Source organism: Syngnathoides biaculeatus, chromosome 19, assembly GCF_019802595.1.
Source record: "Syngnathoides biaculeatus isolate LvHL_M chromosome 19, ASM1980259v1, whole genome shotgun sequence".
In the NCBI taxonomy this organism is placed as follows: domain Eukaryota; kingdom Metazoa; phylum Chordata; class Actinopteri; order Syngnathiformes; family Syngnathidae; genus Syngnathoides; species Syngnathoides biaculeatus.
In genome coordinates, this window is record NC_084658.1 from 9,106,231 (window position 1) to 9,119,167 (window position 12,937).

Here is a 12,937-nt window from a genome sequence, read left to right on the forward strand (position 1 = left end):
CAAACTTATGAAGGGTAATTCCATTCTCCCGAGCGTTCAAGCAATGTCCAGCAATGCAATGAGCCGGCATTTTGGCTAACACAAAGGAACAACGATCTACCTTCCCGGAGGTAAAACTAACAAACGAGTCCACTAGGGGGCGCCGCTGTCCTTTACGTCACTTACTGTTTCTTCTCGAAAACAAATCCCTCAGAGGATTTTCATGGCGGGACTTACAAAAAGCTGTATAAGTCAAAATCATGTTTTGTGGTAAAAAAAAAAAAAAAACAAAACACATGGATCCATATTGGCTTTGGGTTTTTCATTAATAATATACCAAAAATCATCCATTTCATGACAGTCGCACTTTAAAAGAAAACATGTTGAGTTGAAGCACTCGTAAATCGTAAAGGTACCACTGTTGTAGCTCAACGAAAACTGTAAACATCCAAAGGATCAACTCTGACCTGGTACTGGATATGGTGAAATGTTGCGTATGAATGAGATCACGAACTAAGGGTTCGATAAAGTTTCTGAATTTAAATGTATAGTCAGTCCAAAGAGCTTTTCAAGGCATAAACTAATAGTTGAACCAATCTTATGCAAAACGTAATATCTGAAGTCTGAGTGGGGCAGGCTTGGTGATTGGCAGTTGTGACATCATCCAAGTAGAAAGTGCAAAGGACCAAAGGATCGTTTAGGATGACGGAGCAAAAGGCACAAAAGATCACTTGAGATGAAAGCGCAAAGAGACGTAAGCTTGGGAAAATTGGCTTGAGTCATGTGCGCGTGCTGTCGCCGATAGCAGCTCTGTTGAATGTGCGTTCTGTTACCGCTTGTTGCTAATAAAGCGACTGACGTGCATCAGTGACCGTGTCACCCATGACCACATCCACATACTCTAAAAGTAATTTAAAATGTGCTAGGAAATGATATAGAGTTTTTTAGACGACTGTGCAGGGATGCCAAGGAGAAACAATCTGAAAAAAAAAATATTGGATCATCACTAAGAAACCCCCCCCCCACTTCTCTAAGAACATCCCAAAACGGATACTAAATTACATTTTATTGTATGCAAAACTAGTCAGACTACATATATTCCCCTTTAAGGTAGTAAAACTTGTGTGCTTATATAACGAGTAGTTTTCAGCAATCAGTGTCCCAAGACTACAATAAGCTGGAATTTTTTTTTTTTGTTTTGTTTTTTTCTTTTACGGCCCGATGTCAACACAGACCACAGCGCAGTTTTGTTGAGCTCACCGAAGCGGCTGTCACTTGAGAGCACAGAAACAGCGAGCGGATCTGTTTTCAAAGGCGAAAAGCAGTTTCGGCTCACATGCGCTGTCTGTGGTCAAACACGAAGCCAGCAACGACTGCAACTAGTGGCCGTGCGCCTTACGTGCTTATATACACGCTAAAAATAACTGTCCAATCAGCGACGAGATTCTGGGTGTCAAACGCGCCAATTAGAGCGAAGGGCCAACCCCATGACTGCGTAGCTCTGCCGCCATTGGCCGGTTGTGATATCATTTGGCATGCAGGAGGCTGCTCGCTGGCGATTGGCTGAACCGGAGCCAACGTCATAGTGCCGTTAGGAATGGGGGCGAGGGAGGGGGGCGGGCTTGGAGGTTTGAATAGGGAAGTTTGCAGAGCCAGTTGCTCGCTCGCCATCTAGTCCGGTGCACTGTTTGCAAATACCTTCAACGCCAAGCGACAGAAGAAGGCGGGGGACGGAAGGAAGCTGCCTGAAAACAAGCGTTGCTGCTTCGTTTGCGTCGCATGCCAGTTACAGCAGGGGACACTCTTCGCTCCTTTTCCTCTCTGGCTTGTTTCCCCCCCTCCCTCCTTTCGCTTCCTCGCAAAACATTTAACGCGCAGATCAAGTAGGCTTACTTTGACAGAAGCTGGGCAAAAAAAAAAAAAAAAAAAATGGATGTTCTACCCATGTGCAGCATCTTTCAAGAACTTCAAATAGTTCACGACACGGGCTATTTCTCCGCCTTACCGTCACTGGAGGAGTACTGGCAGCAGGTGAATATGTCCAACACTTCAACTTCTAGTCGCTCACTAACAGACGCGTACTCACACGAGCATGCTTGCTTGTCATTAAATGGCTCGGATGTGTCGGGTTCTTAGCGAAGTGGATCACTGTGTCACGTCTGACAGCTGAAGTCTCCAAAAAAAAAAAAAAAAAACGCGTGCATGGAGCGTGGAGCTTGCCTGACTTTCTATCAATTAAATGAGACCACAAACAAATCGCACACTTGGAAAGGTGATACTCAAAAACCAACGAGTTGCGTTTGACGCTGTCAGGGGATAAAGGCTTCATATGGCGGTTGAAGTTTGCATTAGTGTGAGTGCGCCGCGTTCCACTACGAGCTGAATAAGGCAACCAAATGATTACTACTTTGGATGCAGTGCAGCCCCCACGCCACTACGAACCACAACCGCACTCTTAACACACACACTGTCGCTGTCAGGGAGGCTTCCTCTTACAATCAAATCTGTGCACAGGTGTACCTGATGTCATATGGCAGTGTGTTGGAATCAGTAGCACAAGCTGAGAGCGTATCAAATTGCATTTCTCCACTGACATGCATGGGAAGCACTGTTGAGGCTGCAGATGAGAGGGAGAGATACATGTATGCCTGGAGGAAATATTTATTCTACATGAACCCAGTCAACGTGGCTGTCTCTTGAGCACCATCTAATGAATGGCCCTGCCTTTCAACTTTAATGGCCGCGGGAGTAAATTGGAGCTTGTGTGGCTGACACTGTGAGGAAGGATGTGATTGCATGTCAGAGTTACGCAGGAGGAAAAGCAGCTGAAAAGCTCATGTGAAGGGGGGTGTGTGTGAGTGTGTGCGCTGAGTGGCTTCCTTAAAAGGCATCTAAATTTCTTCAGTGAGTCAATGGGCCACTGAAATGACAACGTTCTGACTTGCAATATATATTTCTCAATACGGAAGATGGTGGTTAAGCATGAATGTTATTCAAGTGCCAGTCACAGGTTTAACCAATACTATATGCTGCAATACTCTCAGCAACTACATAACATACTTGGAAAATCTAATTGGATACAATACACGAGTGGTATAACTTGTGCCTTCACAAAGATTATCATGCCGAAAAAGCTATTACTACATCACAGCATCACACATAGAGGCTTTTCTAATATTGTGGTTATTAATCCAGACGGAATGGAAGATTAGAAACATACCTAATGTGTACTCAATGCTGGGGAAATGAACTGTATAATCTTCTGCTACAATTTGTTGGCAATCCCTTCCTGGTGCAGGCGAGTATTCCACCACATTTGGTGTTGGGGCCTGTGATCACATACATCATTTAAAAGGATTTCCCCCCTCGTAGAAGCCAGCGTGAAGGATCCTCCGCTCTGCATGGGTTTGTGTTGTAATTCCATGTTTTCTCACTCGACTTTCTGGTTTGTTATCATTGCCTCAGACATGCTTGGAGCTGGAACGCTATCTACAAAGTGAGCCTTACGTCTCCACTCCTGATCTGAAGTTTGATGGCCAGGAGGATCTCTGGAGCAAGTTGATCTTGGCCTGCGGGGATAAGGCCAAAGCCGAGTCCGACCCCAAGCTGCCCCTGGCCCCCCAAGAGGAGGACAATCACGAGAGCCAAATTTTTGACACCAACAGCGTGAATTCGGATGCCAGCAGTGAAGCGTCAGACAGTTCCGAGGAGCTCTCGCCCACGCACAGCTTTACTTCCAACCCACTCGGCTCTGCCTTGGTCGGCTCTGGACCTTTTAGCCCGTCCGTGATCAGCACTCCGCCATCCTCGCCGGAGGCCCACTCTGAGCCCGGCGGCGTCGTGAGCGGGTGGGTCGGCACGCACGGCGACTTTCACTTGCCGGCCAAAGTCAGGAGCGGCAGCGTAGCAAAGAGTTCGGAAAAGACGGGACTCAACTGCGGGGATGTTTCGCCAGATGGCAGGAGGAGAATACACAGGTGTCAGTTCAACGGGTGCCGCAAGGTTTACACAAAGAGCTCCCACCTAAAAGCACACCAGCGCACTCATACAGGTGAGTTGTACACTTGACTTGCTCAATCAATATATTTGCAAACATAAAGCGACTTTATTGATTTGAAGGAGCTACTAATTCAGACATTCGCCCGAAATGACATTGGACATCCGACGTAATGTAATTAAAGGTCCACATTGCATGATGTCCTCAGCTGGTGCACAGCAGCATTAGCTGTGCATGGCTGGATACCTAAACGGTGACCTAATCTATGTGGAATGTGACTGACTGGCCCAGTGAGAGAGAGCAAAGCAAGCAGGAGTAAAGGGGGAGGGGCTGCACATGGGAGATAAAATGGACTTCAAAACAGATTGAGTTTCACCATGGGAAAGGCAGAATGGGCTCGGGTGGGGTGAGGGTTCCATAGCGTTTAGGAGGCTTTAAGTGCTCGCTTTTTCTGTTTTTTTGATTAGGGGTGTGAAATTGCATGGGTGGGTTTTCTGGTTTTGGGTATCCCGCTCTCACACATTGTGCCCTACATCACTGGCAGCATTCCAAGCATGCTTCCTGTTGCATTGAAAGCCTAAAACAAAACATGGTAGTCATCAAACGGGTTCAGCGGAATCTGTCTTTGGTGACTCCACACTGCTCATCGGGCCTGTTTCACCCTGAGGGACGACTGATTTTGAATGTACTGTAACGCAAATGACACCCCTGGCTGAAGTTAAAAAAAAAATCCCATTGCTACAAATCGTTTCATATTTACTTGTTGCAGGTGAGAAGCCGTACAGGTGCTCATGGGAGGGCTGCGAGTGGCGTTTTGCACGGAGCGATGAGTTGACCAGACACTTCAGGAAGCACACCGGGGCAAAGCCATTCAAATGCAGTCACTGTGACAGGTTAGTTTGGCTTATTTTACTGCCAATTGGGCGGCAGTTCACACTTCTGAGGCAACCTGAAAATGTTTGCACAAGTATGGCAACTTTGATGGACCTTTAAATGGAAACTGTACTCTGTCAGATTTGCTCAATCAGTCAAGAGGAGACATTTTAACACTGCTAGAGGGTGATTGAATCTTGTGTTTTCAAAATATGTTTTTTTTTTTTTTTTTTTTGGTTCACATCAATGCCTTACATGTCTTTCCCCAGAAAACACATTTGTATCATACCAAGTTGCCAAAATAACAGATGGCAGTATCAAGTCAAAATTGACTTTGTTGGCCAAGTGTGTTTATAACAACACACTCAATAGTGTTCAAAAAACAGAATAATGTTACCAGAACATTAAAACATCATGACTCGTGTACTGGTAATGTTGATTGTTGGCTTTGATGCAGCCAGTGCAGGTTTGGATCCTTCACAGCTCTCCAGTTCTAGAGAAAAGGAGTGCGTCACAATAAAAAAAGGAACCGAGAAAATAATTTGATTTGGAAAAACATGACTGTGGGAAAGAAAAAGAAAAAAAACTCAAACTCTAATGGAAATAGCTGAAAGACATGTTATATTGTCATCGATGCTGAAGTATGTTACTGTACTTTTGACTAGTTCCAAAAATAGAATCTAAAAATAAAGAAAAGCTACTTTAAGGAGACTCATTTTCTGACAAACACAAGTGTGTGTACTTCATCCAAGCAATTTGAGCATGGATTTAGATATACTTTTAAAATAGCCTAGAACTTGGCCTCATTATTATACTGCCAAGCAAAGGGTCCTTTCTAGTCCAAAATAAAAAGCAATATAATGTCCATGTATTTGTCCTTGAAAACATTCCTCAGCCTCCAGCTTCTGCTCGACTAACATTTGACCCCCCCCCCCCCCCTTCCCATCTCCAGATGTTTCTCCAGGTCTGACCATCTGGCTCTTCACATGAAGAGGCACATCTGAAGCCGGGGTGAGCACCAAACCAAGCAACACAGCGGAGGGCAAAATTTTCATTTTTTTTTTTTTTTTAAAGGGGAAAAAAAAACACAGTCTCCCTAACCAGTCTCTTGGTTGAACTTATCCCAGAGAGCAGAGTGGTGGGAGTGTGTTCCAGCCAAAGCATGCTGTTTTGCACCATACTGAAACCCAGTGCCTCTGGGACCTCTCTTCGAAGGAGGGGCGCCCTGAAGGTTGCAACAAGCGGACAAAATCATTAATGTTAGGGAGAGCGAGAGAGAGATGCAAAGGGCGAGTTTTGATTATAATGGTCAGGAAAAAAAAAGTCAAAAGAATGAATGATTTTGTTTGTATGGTGCATGATGTTTTGGGGACATCTCTCCATCGGACAGCTGATACACTGGTACTTTGCAAAAACTGTCTGAGGTGAGCACGAATGTACTGTGAATGACTGGCATCGGCTGCCTGCCCCCTTCCGGGAAGAAAGGAGGATTCCAGGAGGGAAGACGAGAGACTGGATGGCTCTAGTGGGATGGTCTGAGGGGGCTGGCACTGACGTCGCTGTGGACTGAGTGAGGTTTCTGGGAGAAACATTCCAGTTATGTTTCCCCAGTGGCAGTCTGTCTGGCACCTAAACTTGGGGGTGAGTAGGTTATTTTTTTTTTTGTTTGTTTTTTTTTTTCTTCCAGCAGAAAACTTGTCACCTTTCTGGTCCAGGACCGAAACTCACCCCCACGGTCGCTGTATGAGATGAGGTTTTTTTTTTGTTTTGTTTTGTTTTTGTTTTTGGTGTTTTTTGGTGCAGCTACTAAATGTGCAATGTGTTATGTAGCCTGATTTCTTATTTTTTTACAAGCTACAAAGCTTCCTTTGTAGTCCAATTGTATAAGCTGTGTGCTTAGAGGTATAACACAACTATAACTTCAGTAACATAGACAGGTGTTGCATGGTTCTAGGGTTTGTTCATTTCCCGTTTCCACTATAATCAGGACTGCAAATAGTTTCAATTAAAATGCAGCTAAGATGCAAATGGTTAAAAAAATGTTACAATATTGTACATAAAGCCTTGATGATTCCCACTTTTATTTAACCAAATTCTTGTCATTCCTGTGTTCATTTCACCACTGCTCGCTCGTTCTTTTCATTCATCTTCTGCCTTGGGGTGACGATTTTGGAATTTTTTTGTACTTTCTTTCTATCTAATAATGCACTGTTGACCTGAATGGTGCCTTATGCAAGTGACTGCCCCGAGGCAGTGGTGGTGTGCTCCCCCCGGGAGGTCGTATTTGTTATCTGGGTGATTTGACAAGCTTGATCAAGGCTCAATTACAAATTGTCTTCTCTTTATCTTTGGTGACAGCAATCTCTTGTTTTGTAACTGTGGTCATTAAAGTACTTGTTTTTGATTCATAGCACCGATTTAGCTGTAATTCTGTAAATAAGTAAAATGCTGAATGTTTAGAGCACTTTTTTTGGGGTTTGTTATTAAAGATGTTAACTACTGTGTAGTATGTACTGATGTCCATCAAACACAGCTCAAAAGGTACAAAAAGGCCCCAATCATTTGGAAGTTGATCTTTTTTCTCAGTGCCCCCCTCCCCCCTCCCCACCATCCTGTCCCTTTTAGGGCTGCAAGTGGGACTGAAGAAACAGCTAAAGATTTATTGTAATTAACAGGCTGCAGTTGGACAGGCCTCGCCTTGTAGTGCCTCACAGTAATGAATTGCTAAAGGCTTTGCTGGCATGGAATCTGTCACAGACTGCTGACTGTGGAGGTTGGATATTGACCTGTCTGGGGAGCGTTGTTTTAGCAAGGCAGCAAGAGTATTATGAAAACCTAAAGCGCAACTGTGCCCAAAAAGGAGGGAGGGGGATAAAGATCAACAATTGACATTGCTTGTCAAATTTAAATCAGAACTGCCTGAGGGTGATCCGCATCTTGAGTTGCATTGGATACTTGTCGATAGGCAGAGGCCGCAATTCATGCAAGAATAAATGATCCCCCCCCCCCCCCCCGCCCCCAACCTTGCCAAAAGGAATCAGATGTTGTGCCACAGCGTGCTGCAATACAGTATATGGATTTCAGATGCGCGGGTGCACGAGGACGTGAACAAACTTGAAACGACGATAGATTGGCGATACTGTAGCTGGCAGCCGATACAGTTCAAACCGTAATTGAGCCTTGAAATAGCTGTTTGCCGACATCGTTTTCACTCGTCATCTCTTTCATGCCACTATTCCAGCTCTTCTGTCTCACACGTACACACACAGCTTTGTTCTCAACTGAATCTTTGTACAAAAAGGAAAAAAAAAACAAACTTTTGTAAAATTGTTATGTTTATGCTTTATTAAATTTTTATTTGGAATTGTTTTGCAAAATTGTTATATTTCTGTATGAATGTATTTTTTATTGGAATAATAAGAAATTCTTATCTGACCTTGCTTCCTTTCTTGTTTGTTGAGTCTCCTCCAGTTGGGCAACATTTATTGCAAGCGCTTCTCGCCCTGCATGACACAGACAAAAGTTAGATTAAAGCAAGTGTGGGCACCAAGGGCACAAATCTATCTTTTTACGTGCCCACACTAATGAATTTAGAACACGTTGACCAGTTGCTCGATTGTACAGCAAACATTCTTCCTACAATATTTTTTTAATAGTTGCGCTGTAAGCCTTCACCTTTTCCTGACTTGTAAACACCAGTATGAAAATAACGGTTTGCTAAACACGGACACCCGCCGCACTTGTCTCTCCCACCCCCAGCCAAATAAAACACCGCCAGAAAAGTTTCCTGCAAAATGCTGCTATGTAGTTGAAATTCCATGAGCTTCCCATTCCTTAGAGCAAGCTAGTGCTCATCAAAGCAGTATAAATAATTTATCTCTCGTTCTTATAGCCCATGGCATTTAATTATAGAGCCACTTTCATACATTTGTTTGATGATTACTTTCTTTAATGCAGATAATGATACAAAACAGCAGTGGATAAACCAAAGAGCTGAATTTAAGTTACAAACTAACGAGAAATAACATGCTCCCCTGCTTATGCTGATGACCTAGAATGGGCAGGCAACTTATTAGCTCCTCTGATTTCCAGTAAAAGCCCTTTGCGTTTTAAATGAGGTTTGCGAGCAGTTGGTAATTTGCCCATTTTTTAAGAACCTCCCATGTTTGGCGAGGAATGTTGTTTTTGCCAGGGAATGCTGCGGCCCCACTTCATTTTAGAACTTCAAATCTACCTACACTGCCGTACATAATACAGAATACGAATCACGCAAAAGTGCCATAACTGGTCTGACTATTTTGGTTTTTTACATCAAGTACTGAAAATATATTTTACTGTCCATTTACTATTGTCTTCAAACAAACCTGTAACAATAAGTAATATGGCATTAGAAGATCTCATATGAACATCTCTCATTGCGTAACTGGAAAGGGACTATTATATTAGTTGGGCCCAGACATATTCTACACTATCCAAACTGAAATAACAGACAAGTGGCAAGAGTGAGGCACAGCATTAACTGAGCCTCATCCAGACACACATGAGAAAATGGACTGTGATGAAGGCCCCCAGCAAGTTAAATGAGGGGAAATAATAAGGGAAGACGAGCTTATCAGGCTGTGAGTCTGGTTCATTCAGCAGGCCAGACTGCAAGTCATCACATATGCCTATTTCACTATGAAAGCCCATGTGTGGGGCTTCCTTCCCCCAGCTCTCTCTGTTAATGGAGTCGATTAGGACTTGGCCTATTGTGGAAATAGAACTAAAATCAGAGGTCACCAACCTGCCTTTATGCTGTGAGCACCCATCAAACATCCCTACCGACCACACCGTAATCACTATCATCGCTATCAGCCTTTCACTATCTAGACTCCTCATAGTCCATTTCATCTTCAACCAATCAAGTGTGATCATATGAACAACAAAATGTAAGTCAAATGGAAACGCAAAATTGTACATTACCATAATGTGCCCTACCAGTCATCCTAACATTTTTTTGTGCGATGCTGTAACAGTTAACCTCAAAAAGTTAGTTGAATTGCCTGAAATAAGCGAATACTGTCGTCTTCATTTTTTGGAGGGGTTGTGATATGATGGATTAAACAGTGAGCAAAATGCCTTGTGTTCAGAGATAAGAAAAATACTATTTTCATTATGTGCTATATTCTGATAAAAAGTTGGAAACCTGTAAATTTACATCATTTCACCAATTCGATTGCTTAGTATTATCCTAGTATGTGTCCAATATGATCAGAGATGTTGAACTTTTTCAAAACGTAAAAAGAAGAGAAGAAAAATACTTGCAATATCCAAAATATAGTCTTAGTTTTTTGTCACTTTCTTTTGTCAATACCAACCAGAAATCAAGAATTTACAAACCCACTTTCACTCTAAATTAAACCAGGGTACGAATCATTTCTGCCACAAAAGTTTTCACAAAACAAAAGTTTTTTTTCTTCTGTATGACTGGACAAAAAGTTTACATCTTGTCGAAAGGCATACCAGAAGAGTGGAAAGAACACTATATTCTTTTCAATTTGTCCTTGCAAACTTTAACAACGGCGATGCTCAGCTCAGCAACTGGGAGACGAGAACCAAATGTAATGGGTGAGTTTCGCAATATTTTTGTCAATCTACTGCAGTATAGTCCATATTGTCTGAAAAGATGAATCTCTCTGTGCAACCTCCGCATTTATGAATTCCAATGTGTCCAGAGCTGAAAGTGCATCTTTTAAACATGGTGACAACAAGGATCTGTGAGTTTGACTTGATCTATGTGAATAGGCAACAGCTTCGCAAGAGATTTGTAGGTGACATAATGCATCAGCTTGCCAAGGCGGTTTTGCAAAAAAACCTCCGCCAGCTGATTTTGCTTAGCATGACCTTGTTAAACTGTGAAAATGCCACAGCCCCCTGCAGAGAATAGCAACAGTGAGTAAGTGCACATGTGAGTTCTTGTCAAAATGGGGGTCAGTAGCTGAGAGGGATTACATTTGGTGATGCTGAACACTATAAGATCACAAAGAAAAGATAATACCAGCTCTGGCAGATTCGTCTGACATTATGACTACCAAGTTACACCCCAAAAACATGTCAAGTCAGAGCCATGTGGCTGTAGGGATTTGCCTCACAACCTGCTTTTGAAATACTATTTGAGCAGCAGTTCAAATGACCACCATCATGGCATGAAAATGAAGGATTGGGCCCAATGAAACAGTGGGGGAGCGACAGCAGTTCCCCATTTGGTCTTTTATAGTTATTTGGTTCTGCTGAAATTGAATTACACAAATGAAATCAGTGCAACCAGTTCACAAATATGCATGATGTATCATATTCCTTGAAAAATAATCTGTGTTAGTGGAGCAAGGATGTATGTTGCTAGGCTCGTACAAGGTAACCAAGACAAATGCAAGCACCAGCAAATCTTTAGAAATAATATTTTGCCCAAAGACAGCTGGGATAGGGTTCAGTATTCCCATGACCCTTATGAGCATAGGCAAATAAAAAAAAATGAATTGATGGACGGATGTTTACTTAAATCTACAAAGTATTCTTTAAAAATATGTTTCAAAATATTGCATCTGCCTGTTTTTTTTTGGGGGGGTGACTTCCATTTCCGAGTCTTTCCACTCCCGCAAGTGTAAATTTGCGAGAACGTGACGTAGTATGGATGACACAGACCCAAATGCCGCAAACTGGGAAAGACGGAAAGGATTTTAATAATCAATTGGAGTTCAACTGTAACAGGTCAAATCAAAGCTAGCATGCAATTCAGTCCAGGGCAGTCAACTTCTCACTACACACTGGAGAGGGTCGCCTTTGAAGATCAACTAAAGTGATGCAAGACCTTGTAATCCACAGATAGAAGGTCAGGAAATGCTCACATTTCATTGTTGTCGGAATCTGCAATTCAGAGAGCAGAATCCCTGACAGCCACGGGGACAGGAAGAGGCAAACGTCAAAGAGCAGAACTCTCATTTGGTCATGCTGTCACTTCCTGCTTGTATTATTTGTCAAACACGCTAACCCATATTGCTTCATCAACAAGGCCTTAAATAGGGGATGTATCACTGTGCTAAGTAGAATGTGAGAGGCTGACAGACTGGAAGTCTGTTAGGGCAGACTGTAATTATGTTCACCAATTCCTCCTCAGAAGACCATACAGTTAAGAAATATTCACCAACGACAAGCTACCTATTTCATTTTATTACATGCACAAAGCTAAATACAAGTTAAAAACCATGATCGTAAACAATCATGTACTTCCCGATTTGTGCGTTCTTTTTGCGACACTCTTTCACATCAAGAGGCTGATGCGCAACGCTTTTACTCTTTGCTACACTTGTTCGGATGTCCGCTGTTTTCCATCTCAGGCACGGTGTACACAGGATTGAATAATTAAATCCATCACTCTCAACAATCTCTCAGCCGGAACAATTCGATACTCTGCTCTATTAGCAGGCAAAGCGCTACTTTCGCTTTAACGTTACTTACGGTCTGCAACTGAAAATGATTTCACCCAACGTGTCGCTGTCTTTACTTTGATAAATTATTCTGTTTAGTTCTTATTCCATGAGTGCAAGATTTTGTTGTTTTTGCTGGAACATGCAATGTATTCTTATTTGAAACATTTTGGAGTTTAGTTCCTGCTTAGTGTCCAGTAAAAAGAACACGGGGGTGCAGAAAAGTCACATGAAGTTAAATTCTGTGCAGAAACTGCCGTGATTCAAAACTCTATCTCATGGTGCTGTTATGATCTAAAAATTATAGTTATTGTGTGACAATCACTGCTAATGAGACCCATTAGATGCAATGTGACTTTCATTATTATCTTTGAATTTGTCAAAACATGTTTTGAACCAGGGGTCTCAAACTCAATTTACCTCGGGGTTCTAGGGGCAGAATATTTGCGTTATTCTACTATTTATCTTTTTAATATGATATGTAATGTGCTATTATCCTCACTAGTATCGCAGGCGTGATGGAGCCCATTGACTGAATCTGGGCAAGAGGCGGAGTACACCCTGAACCAAAGTACCCATTCAAACTCACGTTCTCACCTACGGGCTTTTTTTTTCGATTATTATT

General features: G+C 42.6%; 1 protein-coding gene across 1 annotated transcript; it reads left to right on the forward strand.

Annotated features, from left to right (window-relative positions):
* Nucleotides 1-1,586: 1,586 nt before the first annotated feature.
* Nucleotides 1,587-8,284, forward strand: klf6a (Kruppel like factor 6a). The gene is made up of 4 exons (XM_061805698.1): nt 1,587-2,010; nt 3,445-4,030; nt 4,746-4,869; nt 5,802-8,284. The coding sequence occupies exons 1-4, from the start codon at nt 1,909-1,911 to the stop codon at nt 5,851-5,853; spliced, it is 864 nt and encodes a 287-aa protein (XP_061661682.1). The 5' UTR covers nt 1,587-1,908; the 3' UTR covers nt 5,854-8,284.
* The last annotated feature ends 4,653 nt before the right edge of the window (nt 8,285-12,937 follow it).

Coding starts and splice junctions, on each gene's coding strand:
- klf6a (XM_061805698.1), top strand. CDS start 1,909: ATGGATGTTCTACCCATGTGCAGCATCTTTCAAGAACTTCAAATAGTT. Junction 2,011..3,444: donor TGGAGGAGTACTGGCAGCAG/GTGAATATGTCC, acceptor TCATTGCCTCAG/ACATGCTTGGAGCTGGAACG. Junction 4,870..5,801: donor AAATGCAGTCACTGTGACAG/GTTAGTTTGGCT, acceptor TCCCATCTCCAG/ATGTTTCTCCAGGTCTGACC.